Source organism: Poecilia reticulata, unplaced genomic scaffold, assembly GCF_000633615.1.
Source record: "Poecilia reticulata strain Guanapo unplaced genomic scaffold, Guppy_female_1.0+MT scaffold_403, whole genome shotgun sequence".
NCBI lineage: Eukaryota > Metazoa > Chordata > Actinopteri > Cyprinodontiformes > Poeciliidae > Poecilia > Poecilia reticulata.
This window is the reverse complement of record NW_007615172.1, coordinates 3,148-16,387: the sequence shown is the minus strand read 5'-3', so window position 1 is coordinate 16,387 and position 13,240 is coordinate 3,148. Positions and strand designations below refer to the sequence as shown.

The 13,240-nt window shown below is 36.9% G+C and overlaps 3 protein-coding genes across 3 annotated transcripts in view; all 3 read right to left on the bottom strand.

Annotated features, from left to right (window-relative positions):
* Positions 1-5: 5 nt before the first annotated feature.
* On the bottom strand, positions 6-2,969 carry LOC103460970 (oocyte zinc finger protein XlCOF6.1-like; the record flags this gene model as incomplete). The annotated part of the gene is made up of 3 exons (XM_008403283.2): positions 2,601-2,969; positions 2,284-2,506; positions 6-1,165 (listed from the first exon to the last, which is right to left on the bottom strand). Coding segments are annotated over exons 2-3 (1,275 nt in total), but the record flags the coding sequence as incomplete, so codon positions are not given.
* An 829-nt stretch (positions 2,970-3,798) lies between these two features.
* On the bottom strand, positions 3,799-8,319 carry LOC103460968 (gastrula zinc finger protein XlCGF26.1-like). Its single transcript, XM_008403280.2, has 4 exons — positions 8,152-8,319; positions 7,992-8,055; positions 7,833-7,906; positions 3,799-6,912 (listed from the first exon to the last, which is right to left on the bottom strand). Coding segments are annotated over exons 3-4 (1,542 nt in total). The 5' UTR covers positions 7,834-7,906; positions 7,992-8,055; positions 8,152-8,319; the 3' UTR covers positions 3,799-5,371.
* Positions 8,320-8,710: 391 nt separating this feature from the next.
* The window catches only part of LOC103460967 (zinc finger protein OZF-like), a 5,921-nt gene continuing 1,391 nt past the window's right edge, over positions 8,711-13,240 (bottom strand). Inside the window, exon 3 of the mRNA XM_008403277.2 lies at positions 8,711-11,268. Within this exon, the coding sequence (XP_008401499.1) occupies positions 9,929-11,268 (1,340 nt within the window). The 3' untranslated portion in view covers positions 8,711-9,928. The remainder of the gene's footprint in view (positions 11,269-13,240) is intronic.

Sequence of the window (13,240 nt, the reverse complement as noted above, 5' to 3'; positions counted from 1 at the left end):
TTCTCTCCTGTATGAACACGCATGTGTCTCCTTAAAGTTTCTGGTTGTGAAAACCCTTTACTGCAAAAACTACAAATAAATAGTTTCTCTCCAGTGTGAACAAGCATGTGGCTCTTTAAATGAATTTGTTGTGAAAATCCTTTACTGCAGACAGTACAAATAAACGGCTTCTCTCCTGTATGAACACGCATGTGTCTCTTTAGATCTCCATGTCGATGAAATCCTTTACTGCAAACACCACAAATAAATGGTTTCTCACCAGTGTGAACGCACATGTGACTCTTTAGATTCTCCTGCACTGCGAATCCTTTACTACAAATACTACAAATAAACGGTTTCTCTCCTGTGTGAAGATACATGTGACTTTTCAGACTCTTTTGTCGTGAAAATCCTCTTGTGCAAACATTGCAGACAAAGGGTTTCTCTGTGGTGTGGATCCAAATGTGTTTCTTAAGTGTTTCTTTTCTTTTAAATTTTGTTCCACAAACGTCACAAGAAAAAGGCTTGTCTCTAGAATGGACCTTCATGTGAGTTTTAAGGTTTGTCTTTGCTCGAAATCGTTTACCACAGTCATCACAGGCAAATGGTCTTTCTCCAGTGTGGAGTCTCATGTGAGTGTGAAGATGACCCTTCACTAGAAATCCTTTACCACATAGATCACAGCTATGTTCTCTGTTTCCAGTGTGAGTCATGATGTGTATCCTAACATGATTCTTACTTTTAAATCTTTTGCCACAAATACTGCAACCAAATGGCTTCTCTCCACCATGGATTTCAATCTGAGCCATAGATTTGGAACACAGTTTGAGTCGTTTACCTCTTTTGTGAACTGTTATTTTGTTTTCTCCAGAGGAACATTCTGGATTCTTGTCCCATTCTGGTCGTACACAGTCCTCATCTTCAGATTGTATTTCCATTTGTTCGGCTGAGCTGCTGGTTGGAGCTTCTGCCTCTCTAAAATATTCAGTTTCAATGTCATGAAGCTCTGATAACAGAGGCTTTTCTTCATTTTCAGTCTTCACATTAAGCTGCTCATCCTCCTTACTGATCCACAGTTCTTCTTCTTCCTTCTTTATGCAGGATTGAGGATTTTGTTGGTTCAAATTGGAGCTCCAATCACTGGGAACCTCTTCTTTAATCGCCATTGTCTGATAGACAGGTAAAACTGACAGACATACAGACATTAATGGTTGATGAAAATGTCAAAAATTTATTAACTTTATTTTTCAAAATAAAAAAAAGCTTTTGCTTTCTTAAACTCTGAGAGTGTTTTTTTTCTAATTTATTCAATTAAAACTGTAGACTTAAACTGACTAATTTATCAGCAAGCTAAACATAAATGCAACTGTTTTATGAGAGAATATTTATCATCAGAACAACCCCTATCCCTAACAGACACTGGGTTTCCCAAAGTATACTGCTCAAAAAAAATAAAGGGAACACTTAACCAACACAATATAACTCCAAGTAAATCAAACTTTTTATATATTGTAAGCCTGACAGGCCACCAGGCTTTACTTGCACTCTCACTGTGCTAAGCATTGTTTGTTTATTTACTCTAGGTTTTTTGTAAACCATTAACAGTGATAGCAAAGACGGGTTTAAGAGTCTCTTTGGTGGAAGCACAATGGGTACATAGTATGGTCAGTATGTGGACACACAGGGAGATTGAAGTTAGGTGTCCTTTTTTTTCACCAGAACCACTGTCTGTATTTACTGGTATAGATGCTACAACTTTAGCAAATAAAGTGACAAGTCATTTATATAAAAATAAATAATTTTAGATAATTAGGATGAAACAACTCAAGTGCAAAAAAATTATATTTATTTAAATTGTATTTTTTGTTTTATGTTAGCCCGCTATTTTTTTGAAGACTTAATAGTTGGTGTTTAAGTAGTCCAATAAAACATAATTACCTAGTCATATATTCAAAATTTCTGTCAAATTTAAATATTTTCTAACTCAAAAACACGGTAGGTCACTGGATGAATGCTCTAGCGCTCCTACCACCGGGCTTAGGGAGTTTTCTGGGGGAAACCCTCCTCCTGCTAGCTCAAGTTACAACAATAACATCAGTTACAACAAATATGCAGATCATGCACAGCTCTGAATTACAATGTTACCAGATGATCACACACCCATCCAAGAACTGAACAAATGCTTAGAATAAATCAGTGCGTGGATGTGTCATACCTTTCTTCTGCTAAAAAGAAACAAACAGACCCTTTGAACTTCCAGACAGGTCATTTGCTTCAATCCAGACAAACCAATGTGCCACTTACTGAGATATTTGCTGTCTTGTATTTCCTCCAGTTCTGATGTGGATGCTGCAGGTACGGGGTGCTCCAAGCTGAACCCTCCAGGTTCATCTGCTTCAACCTTCATCATCTCAGTCATCCTCGCTCCACCTTGGATTCGCCTTTTCACAATCCTCGCCTCCACATGTTTTACTCATTCATGGTTTCAGTCTTATAATCGGAATCTTCTGTTTTCTGCTGTCTGGAACTGGAATCAGACACAAATCAGCATACGACAATATAAAGTGTATTAACATAAAATGTAAAGTGTAGCAGAGACGCTACAGGGCAGAGCCTGATACCTTGGTCAGTAGTTCTGCGTTCACTCTGTAACTTTCCTCAGTCTCTCGGTCCTCAGCTGGGCCACCATAACCCTTGTTGGAAACACTGATTAAGACTCTACTGTTAGCTGCTTTAGCTCCACGGTGGCTCACGGTCCATTCAGTTTGCTAATAAACGCTAATTACATTATTGTATTGCTGAATTCGGACCGTAAATAGTGTTAACCAAAACCCAGAAGATATGTGCAGTTGATATATCCTCAAGAAGGCTGTAACCTTGTCTCAAAAATAATCAACAAACGTGTTTTTTGTTTGTTTTTTCCACAAAATGTAAATATATTTTCCTGTCGGGACCTAGCCATTCGAGCTAACAATGTTACATCTGGATACTTCCTCCTCGTTGACCAATGAAAGACAAGTTTCGGAAAGGGTACTTCCCTTTTCAAAGGTGAACCTTTTCAGAATAAAATAACGAGAATGCTTTTTTTCTATATTTATTTTAAGACGTTCCCACTGTTTAAATGGAAGTAAATATACAAGATATTGTGGATTCATGCCAGCAACTTAATCAAAAAAAATTTCCCAGTAAACTGAATCAAGATTAACTAAGTATGTTTTTTTTTATATTCATGGATTTTAAATGAAAACAGCAGGGTGTAAAAATGGCCCTCTATCCATTTAATTAAAGGTCATTCAGCTCACTTAACCTGTCCCATCAGTGCCCCATGAAAAAGGAAAATACCAAAACTGCACACTGTGACCCTCTTCCTGTGGATTTTGGATGAAGGATGTTATTTGACTATTATACAGAGAAATAATTCCCCCCCATGAACTGAAAGCAGTGGTGAGTTGTCATTGAGAAAAAAAAAATCAGAACATGGATAAATCTGTTGCTGTTTCTATAACATATCATATTCAAAAAATATTTTTCATGTCTTTTATTACTCAAACATTAACTTTTAATTGCTTGGTCCCTCCTAGAAATATGAGCTGTAAGCTTTTCTGCCTCCTCCGTTACGCCACCAGCCTTTGGAAACCTTAATTTCTGTCCAGATTTCTCCATATTAGTGTCTTTTTAAAACAAATCTAAAGCACCAGCTATTAGAAACTTGTCAGAATTATTTTATTTGAAGAAACACCTGATAATATAAACAGTGCAGCATCATTGTGAGATTAGCTGTAAAGTGAAGAAATAACTAATTGTTTGTGGATTAATAAACTCAGGAGTTATTAATGTTTATTAAAAGAGGATGAACAGGAATCTGTTTGAAATTAGACAAATATTTGACCCAATACCCTTTAACAGCATCTTTTTTTAAAAATTGATGGGACATTAGCACAACAGGATATCTTCAAACCAACAATTATGTAATCAAATTAAATCATATCATTATGATGTTGACTTGTATCCAAAAAAATCCCAGTTAACAAAAAAACAAAAACAGATAATTTATTAGAACTCTAGTTGGTTATAAATGAGAAGATTTTGTGATCAACATATTTTCACAAGTAGATGTCACTGTACAATTTAATATATTGTCCTTACTAAATCACAATTTCAGAAGTTTCTGATTTTTTGTGTTACTTCGTGTCTGATGGGCTTTTTTCAGGTGCTTTAATTTAATATTTATTTTAAGGGGTTTTCCAATGCGTCGACAATACAGGTGAATAAATCAAGATGTGGCTAAAATCTGAAGCAACGGATGAGTCAAAGTGAGACACCTTTTACTAAATCTTTTAATGGTAGGTAGCCTTAATAGCTTGACAGAAAATTAAATGGTACATCACCATTAACAAGATGATATCTCTAATTCACCCAAATTGCCTTATCACAGAACTTTACACAATTTTCAGATTGGTCGGTATCACTGTGCAGATTGAAGCAAATTTTGAATCCACTTTGAAAACCATTAAACATGCAATTTATAAGAAGGCTCGAGTTGAACTCGGTACATAAACTTTGAAAAGCCTCAAAGTATTTCTGATAGTGCTTACTTAATTTTAACAATGACACTCATGTTTTTCTACACTAATGTACTGAAAGAGATACACATTTGATTACCATACAGAACAAAAATATTTTGCTATTCATATAAATTCATTTCAGACTTAAAGATTACAAAGCTAATCCTGAGCACTGGTGTGTCATACTTAATGCTCTGATTAGATTCCTAGACTCTTGATGCAGAATAAATGATAAGGACTCGTTTCCTATCTGGTTAACTGTAGTAAAATAGTAAAATGTTCTTAAAGGACCCCTGGAACAGAATATAATTTAATTATAGGTAAACAACAAAACCTAACCTTGTTTTACGCATTAAAACAAGCTCAACAAAAAAGTGTTTGCCTAGCAGAGGAAAGGTTTAGACCTCTAACCCCTAAATAAATAGTACTAACCCCTGTAGTTGAAATAACATCAGTGAGGTGCTTTTTAGTCATCCGAGGCCAATTTCACACAACAGGTAAATGCTACCCAAATCAGATTTATTTTTGCCCACATGCAACCTATGTCGAATGTACAATAAAAAATGGCTAAGTTATATTTGTCATAAGCCTTCTTATACAAAGCTGTCTTTAGTTTGCTTAAATATGAACACCTGAAGAAACCCCTTTACTTTGCTGATCAGCTATCAGCAAAGCAATATATAATATAGTAATATAATATAGATATAATATACAATATAGACTATAGTCTTTCCTGCATTTAGTTAGCATTTCCTGCAATTTTAACCAACAATCTAAGGAAATATTTTCACACCGTTAGATTCTGACCACAATGACAAAAACTAAACTTATTCCGCTGTGTGAATGGCAATGTGTTTGTTTAGATGCTCTTGTCGCGAAAATCCTCTACAACAAAAACTACAAACGTAAGGCCTTTCTCCTGTGTGGACCCTCATGTGTGTTTTGAGATTGTGCTGAAATCGAAATTTCTCTTCACAAACGTTACAGAAAAACGGTTTCTCTCCTGAGTGTATCCGTGAGTGCACTGTAAGATGGGTCTTTCTACTAAATGTTTTACTACAAACATCACAGGCAAATGGCCTCTCGCCCGTGTGGACCCTCATGTGCTGTTTAAGGTTTGCCTTAACATGAAACTGTCTTCCACAATCCTCACAGGAGAATGGTTTCTCCCCAGTGTGACTCCTCATGTGCGCCTTGAGTGCAGGCTTTAAAATAAACGTCTTGCCACAAATATCACAGCTGTGTCCGCTCTCGCCACTGTGAAACAGTTTGTGCTTTCGAGCGTAGGACATATATTTGAAACTTTTCCCACAAATATCACATGGAAACGGTTTTTCTGTAGTGTGAACAACCATGTGCGTCTTTAGAGTTTCTTCTTGTGAAAATGCTTTACTACAAACACCACAAACAAATGGCTTCAGTCCAGAGTGGAGGCTCATGTGCTTTTTAAGGATATATGGGCATTTAAATCGTTTTTCACACAGTGTACAATGAAATGGTTTCTCCACTGAGTGCACCTTCATGTGCATTTTCAGAATCCTCCTTAAATGAAAAGTTTTTCCACAAACATCACAGCCAAATGGCTTCTCTCCTAAGTGGAGCCTCTTGTGTGCTTGCAGAGCACTGTTTACTATAAACCCTTTACCGCAAAAATCGCAACCATAAGGCTTCTCACCTCTGTGAATTTTAAGGTGGACAGTAAGCTGTAAATGTCGTTTGAAGTTTTTACCACATTCTTCACAGGTAAATGTTTTTTCTTGTTTGTGAACCATCATGTGTTTCTCCAGATTTCCCTTTTTGGTAAAATGTGTTCCACAAACATCGCAACAAAACCATTTGCAACTGCCATGGACTGGTGGGGAATACACGTTTTCTTTGACTCCAGGACGTTTCTGGTTAACCAGACAGAGGGAAGAGCTTTTTCCTTCCTGAAGAGACAACTTGGAGACAAATTGTTTACCAGACTCTGACTGAGGATCAGGTTCTGATCCTATGTCAGGATCAGAACCTGACAAAGGACCTTGCCAATCATCATCATCCGTGACTTCAGTCACAGAAGAATCCGAAGTAATTTCATCAGTTTTTAGCTCAAGGCAGCATTTCGAATATGGTTCTGGTCCCCCACACTCCTCTCCATCAAGTTCTGTTTTCGTCAGTTCAGCTGAGCTGCTGGCTGAAGCTTCAGTGTCTTTATTGTCTTCAGTTTTAATGTGATGAAGCTCTGACAACTGAGGTTTCTCATCATCTTCTCCCTTCACAGTAGGTTGCCCTCTTGTGTGAGTGATCCACAGTTCCTGTTGTTCCTCCTTTATCTGGAGAAGTTCTAGGGTCTGCTGGTCCGAACTGAAGTTCTGGTGGACAGGGAACACTGACAAACACATGAACATTTAGAATTACTTCTGGTTCATTTACAAGTAAAATATCACAAAGGTTTTGCAATTTTAACAGAAGGAAGTAAGAGAAATACTTTTTCATTAAAGATATGTCATACTGTAAAGACATCCCCTTGTATTATGCTATTTACTTCATCCAAAACCTGTAAGTAAGGTTTTTTTTGTTCGTTTATTTTTTTCCAAGCGGCATTACACAAGCCGACAACAGTCAGGTTTGATGTTAAAAAAGATAAGCATGCTGCAGAAAGTCTGTATAACCACTAGATGGCGGCATGAGATCAGCTAATACGTGAGGCTGGCAGGTGAACTGAAACCTAGCACAGATGTATTTAGTTTTTATTAGATTTCATTACATTGGATTGATAATTGAACGTTTATTGATAGCTGGATTAAAATCTCATCTATTAAAAAAACAACAAAGATGTGTAACTGGTAGAAACCCCTCACCACTAAAGTTAATTGCATGTTGAGGCTTACCTCATCACTAAATGCTAGTTAAATTTATAATTCTTAAGATGTTAATGTTTCAACCTCTACAAGTTTCTTTGTCAGTAAAGAGTATCTTAACCAGAAACCTACCAAAATGTTCTTCAGGACACAGCTGGAGGTTCTTCCAGAAATGTGAAGCTGTTTTTGTAAAAAGCCAGTGTTATTTAAATACACTGACCAATGTACTGTTATTTGTATTTAAATAACAGTACATTTAACATTTTCACATGGAAGCACAATGTGTGAATATTAAGTTTATGAAAACCTTTTTACACCAAACCAATATTTACGCCATTGTACTGAATTCAGGAGCATTTTTCATTGCGCCTTTAGGTAAATCTACCTCTCTAATGTGGAAATCATTTTTAAATTATTTACAGTACTGTTGTAGTCAGCATTTGCTCACTCTGGATTTTTCTTTTCAAAATTCTTGTTTGCAGCTTCACATCTTCAACTGGGTCAAGGTTCCAGCCATATAACCTGAAAGTGGAATCACACACAAATCAGAATCTGATCAAATAAAGTGTATTGATAAAAAAAAATGCTGCAGAGCAGAGTCTGATACCTTGATCAGTAGTTCTGGGTCCACTCCAACTAGTCTCGTTGCACTAAATAACGGACATTAAAACCTACGAGGTAAAAACACAGATTAGATCTCCTCTGTTAGCTGCGTTAGCTCCTCGCTGGGAAAAAGTCACGTCGCTTTGCTATTGAAGGTTAATTACATTCTGTAAAGAAAATGCCGGGTGAATGATGGCAGTGGTTTAAAGCAGAACTAAAATCCTCGCGAAAACGGCCACGTCAAGAGTGTACAATCTCAGTTACGCACTAATTTTATGTAGACCTGAAGACGCCTTTCCTCAGTTAGGAAACAGCCTACAAATATAGCGTTGTCACATCCGGCTACTTTCCCCATGCTGACCAATGAATGACAAGTAAAGTTCCGATTCAAAAAGCTACTTCCTCTTACAATTATCAGGTTTTCAGAATTAAACAAATTTTTATAATGAAATTAGTTATTAAATTACCACCCATTTGTAATTGTTATAAACAAACAAATATTTAATTAGTTATCATTTATATTGCACCAGTTTATAAGAAAGGGTAAGTCACCTTACAGTAAATATAGGTCCAGCTTATAAACACTAAGCCTTATCTTTAGTTCATGAATGTTTTATGTTTAATTTTTTGGTCTGTTGTCCTTAATGTGTCTTATTTTTGTACAGCTCTTTGGTTATATGTATTAAAAAAAACAACTAAAAAAACAATACAATTCAGTCTAAATGCAACTTTCATATATATTTATTAAATAGGTTTTAAACACATTTTTACTGCTTGATTTGTACTACTGTACAGTATATAATTTTAGTACAGATCACACAAACACTTGTACTTCTATGCAAACTGATGACTTTGCATTTATTTTAGCAACTGCATTTATGCCTTACACAGTCATTTTCCCCAAGTCTGGTCTCTTCCTAGCACCAAACCAGGAAAAGGTCCTCACTTTTCACAAATGAGCACCTTTTGTTGTATTGTGAAATTGGTCCTCTATGTGTTGTATATACAAGTGCACACAGATACACACACAAAAACTTTACACTTTAGTATGGTAAGGTTTAGTGGCAAGTTGTTAAACATTTCTCCAAAAATCGACATAATAAAACAAAAAGAACAGAAAAATATCAATGATAGGACTTCATTAATCTGCAGCACCATAAAAATGTAACTTTAAAAACAAATTAGCGAAAAACATAATTAATATGCCACCAATTTAGGAGTGACAGACATGAAGAAGCTTTAAACATTAGCAAAAATGTTAGAGAAATGTTCACAGATTACTGAAATAACTCAGGCATACCTCGAGAGCTACAACCAAGAGATTACAGTGATGTCATTTTAATTTACTTTTAGAGGATGATTCTGAAAGGGTGTATTCAAATAAAATAAAAAATAAAATTCACCCAGCAAGTCTGGTAACAAAGTTCCACTTTCAGTTTTACATAAGTAACACTTGCTTTTAAATGGATATTTCCATCCATTACTTTCAAACTTCTTTGTTCTCAAAATCTTGATGAAAATGTAGAAAAATATTACCAATATACAAAATATTGGAAAGGCAGAACATTTATAAATACATTTATTTAGCATGAGTCTGCTGTCACAGAGCTTGGGTTAGTAATATATAAAGACTAATCCCCATTTAAGGCCCACTGGTGTGGAAAGGTCCATAGTGGGGCAGAATCTCCATAAACACAATTAAATAATGGTTAAAGGCAGCTGGAGGGAGAGTTTGATTCAGGTTATCCATAAAGTGCCAATTCATTCCAAAAGCCAACGTTTTCTGAATCAAAAGATTTAATTGTTTGCGGACATGAGGGAGAAATTCACTGGTTTTCAGGGTGGAGGGAGTTGTGACAAATATGCACCGGTAAAGAGAGGAGCAGGTGTGTTACCAGAAACTATTCAGAATATATTCCCACATTAGTCAATAAAACTAAATCATGTCTGAATCAAGTCGCAGCCCTCGTGAACACTCATATGTCTCTTTAGATTTCCTTGCTGTGAAAACGCCTTACTGCAAACGCTACACACAAACGGTTTCTCTTTTGTGTGAACGCGCATGTGTCTGTTCAGAGAGACCTGTTGTGAAAACGCTTTACTGCAAACACTGCAGACAAACGGTTTTTCCCCCGAGTGGCCTTTCATGTGATTCTCAAGATGACGCTTTTGATTAAACCTGCTTTTACAGACTTCGCAACCAAACGGCCTCTCCTCTGTGTGGAGCCTCACGTGTCGCTTTAACTGTATTTCATCCACAAAAAGTTTGTCGCAATCACTACAGCTAAATGGCGCCGTGTGAACCATCGTATGCTTTCTCAGGTAGACTTGTCGTGAAAATCCTTTATCACAAACACTACAAATAAACGGTTTCTCTCCTGTGTGGACACGCATGTGCCCTTTAAGACTCTCTTTTCGTGAAAAGCCTTTGCTGCAAACACTACAAATAAACGGTTTCTCTCCTGTGTGAACACGCGTGTGACTCTTTAGTGTCTCTTGTAGTGAAAACCGTTTGTTGCAAACGCCACAAACAAATGGTCTATCTGTCGTGTGGATTCTCATGTGCTTTTTAAGACATTCCTTTATCTTAAATTTTGTACCACAAATGTCACAGGAAAAGGGTTTTTCTTCCGAATGAACCACCAGGTGAGTTTTGAGAAACTTCTTTGCATGAAACCTCCTGTCGCAAACATTACATGCAAACGGCTTCTCTCCAGTGTGGAGTCTCATGTGCGTCTGAAGAAAACGTTTCTCTTTGAATCCTTTACCACAAAGATCACAGCTATGTTCTCTTATTCCAGTGTGAGTCATCATGTGTAATTTAACTGACGTTTTATGCTTGAATCTTTTGCCACAAAAAACACAGCCGAATGGCTTCTCGCCTGCGTGGACTTCAATCTGAGCCATAAGGCCAGAGCACAGTTTAGATCTTTTACCTCTTTTGTGAACAGTCATGTCACTTTGTTGAAAAGAACAAAATGGATCCGGGCTCCAGTCTGCGTCTGCTCCTCCGCAGTCATCTCCGTCAGGATCTGCTTCCAACAGATCAGCAGAGCTGCTGGTCGGAGCTTCTGTCTCTCTGTCGGCAAGAGGTTTGACTCCATCAAGTTCAAACATCAGGGATTTTTCTACATCTTCAATCTTCACAACACGTTGCTCTTCCTCCTGGCTGATCCACAGCTCCTCCTCTTCCTCCTTTATGTCAAGTGTCTCTGAGTCCTGTTGGTCAGAACTGGAGCTCCAGTCATGGACAAACTCTTCCTTTATCACCACCGTCTGGACTGGGAGCAAAGAAACACACACCGACTGTAACTGCCTGCAAACTATGAGAAAAAGTATCTGCATTTATTAATAAAGTCAGGTTCCCTCAGATATGTTATGAACTATTTATCCAAAAGACACATTTTCATCAGTGGTTCTGTTCTTGATCTAAATAGGCATCAAACATGTGGAATAAAATAATATCATTTTGATGGTACAAAGAAGTGCTGCAAAATGTAAAAGATTTCTTCATCTTCAGAACAAACGAGGATAATCTCAGTAAAGATAAAAATCTGTTTCCGAATGATGATAGAGACACATAAACCAACCTGTCCATCCTGAGTGAATGAATCATGAAATGACTGTGATTAATAATCACTTTGTTTTGGAAAGCTGAGTTCAGCTTCTCTAACCACACCCAGGCCTGATTATTACCAGACCTGCAGAACCAAAACTCAAAAACCTGTTTGACGGCTCTATGTAGCCTAAATAAATATATCAAAAAACAACACATATCCAAATCTAAAGAAACCCTGGAATACATGAGGAAAAATTTTTCGATTATTTCTTATCAGTCTGGAAAGGGGTTAAAAGCAATTTGTAAGGTTTGAGGACTCCAGTGGACCACAGTGAGAGCCGTTATCCAAAAATGGAGAAAACATGCGACGGCAGTGAACCTTCCCAGGAGTGGCTGGGCTACCGTAATTGCTCCTGGAGTGCAGAGATGACTCATCCGAGAGGCCAGAAAAAAAGCCAGGAAAAACATCTAAAGCATGTCAGGCCTCAAATGTTTGAACTAAGGTCAAAGCCTGTGAGTTAATAAAAGAAAAAAAAAATTATCCAATGGAGAATGCCAGAGTAAAAACCAGTGCCAGATGAACAACTGGCACTGCTGAAGAGAGAGAGAGAGAAAAAAAAGCAGACAACTTATCCAAAATCTGCCAAAAATGATCTTGATCTCTACTCAACATTTTACTGACAAGCTAAATGCTGTAAAGAAATGCTTGCAACTTACAGTCGTATATTTTCTGTTTTTTCTTTTAATCTGTAAACAAATTTAGTATCAGACAGATAATAATTGTAAAAAAAGCAGTTTACAATTGATGATTTCTTTTCTTCTTTTCTTTTTTTTTTGGAAGTGAAAATGGGCAATATTATATTTTGACTGGCTGAAAGTCAAAATATAGTTGTACTCAAGATCTAATAACTGGCTGTGCCACTCTTGGGAACAACTGGCATCAAGCATTTGTGATAATCTGTAAGAGCTCTATTAGTTTTAAAATTTCCCCTTTTGTCTCAGTTCAAAGAATATTTTCCCAAAAGGCTTGGGAATCTTAAAAATATGTATTGTTTGTCCACTGTGATAATGGACCAGATATTATCTCCTTTTTGGTGAAGAGTGGATCTCTTGGAACTCTGTTATGGATTTACCCACCGTCTTTCTTAATGATGAACCATGAACTCTGACTTTAATTGAGGTAAGACAGACCTATAGTGTTATAAATGCTGTTCTGGGTTTTTTGTGTGGTACTGGATGAGTAATAGTGTGGTCTTGAAGTAATTATGTTTGGCCGGTCTCTCAAGGGAAGCTTAATCACTTTTCCATGTTTTCTCTCTGGTTCCCCGGAGTCCCAAAGTCTTAGAAATGGCTTTTTAAGCCGTTCCAGGCTCAAAGATGTCAGTGACTTTGTGTCTTATCCGCTTATGAATTTCTTCAGACTGGGACATAATGCATTGTGCTACATGTTGCCAGACAGGCCCTGTGCAAGAGATTTCTCTTCCTATAAATCTGGCAGTAATCAGGTCTGTGTGTGTTTCCTGAAACTGAGCACAGCGCTTCAAACAACGAGGTTAATCACAGTTAATTCATGATTTAACAAGGGGAACACTTAGTTTTTCCCTATAAGCCCAAAACGGTTTGGAAAGTTTATATATATATATGAAAATGCAATTATCTGAAAATTGTCCTATTTACTTTAGTTTGTCTGCATA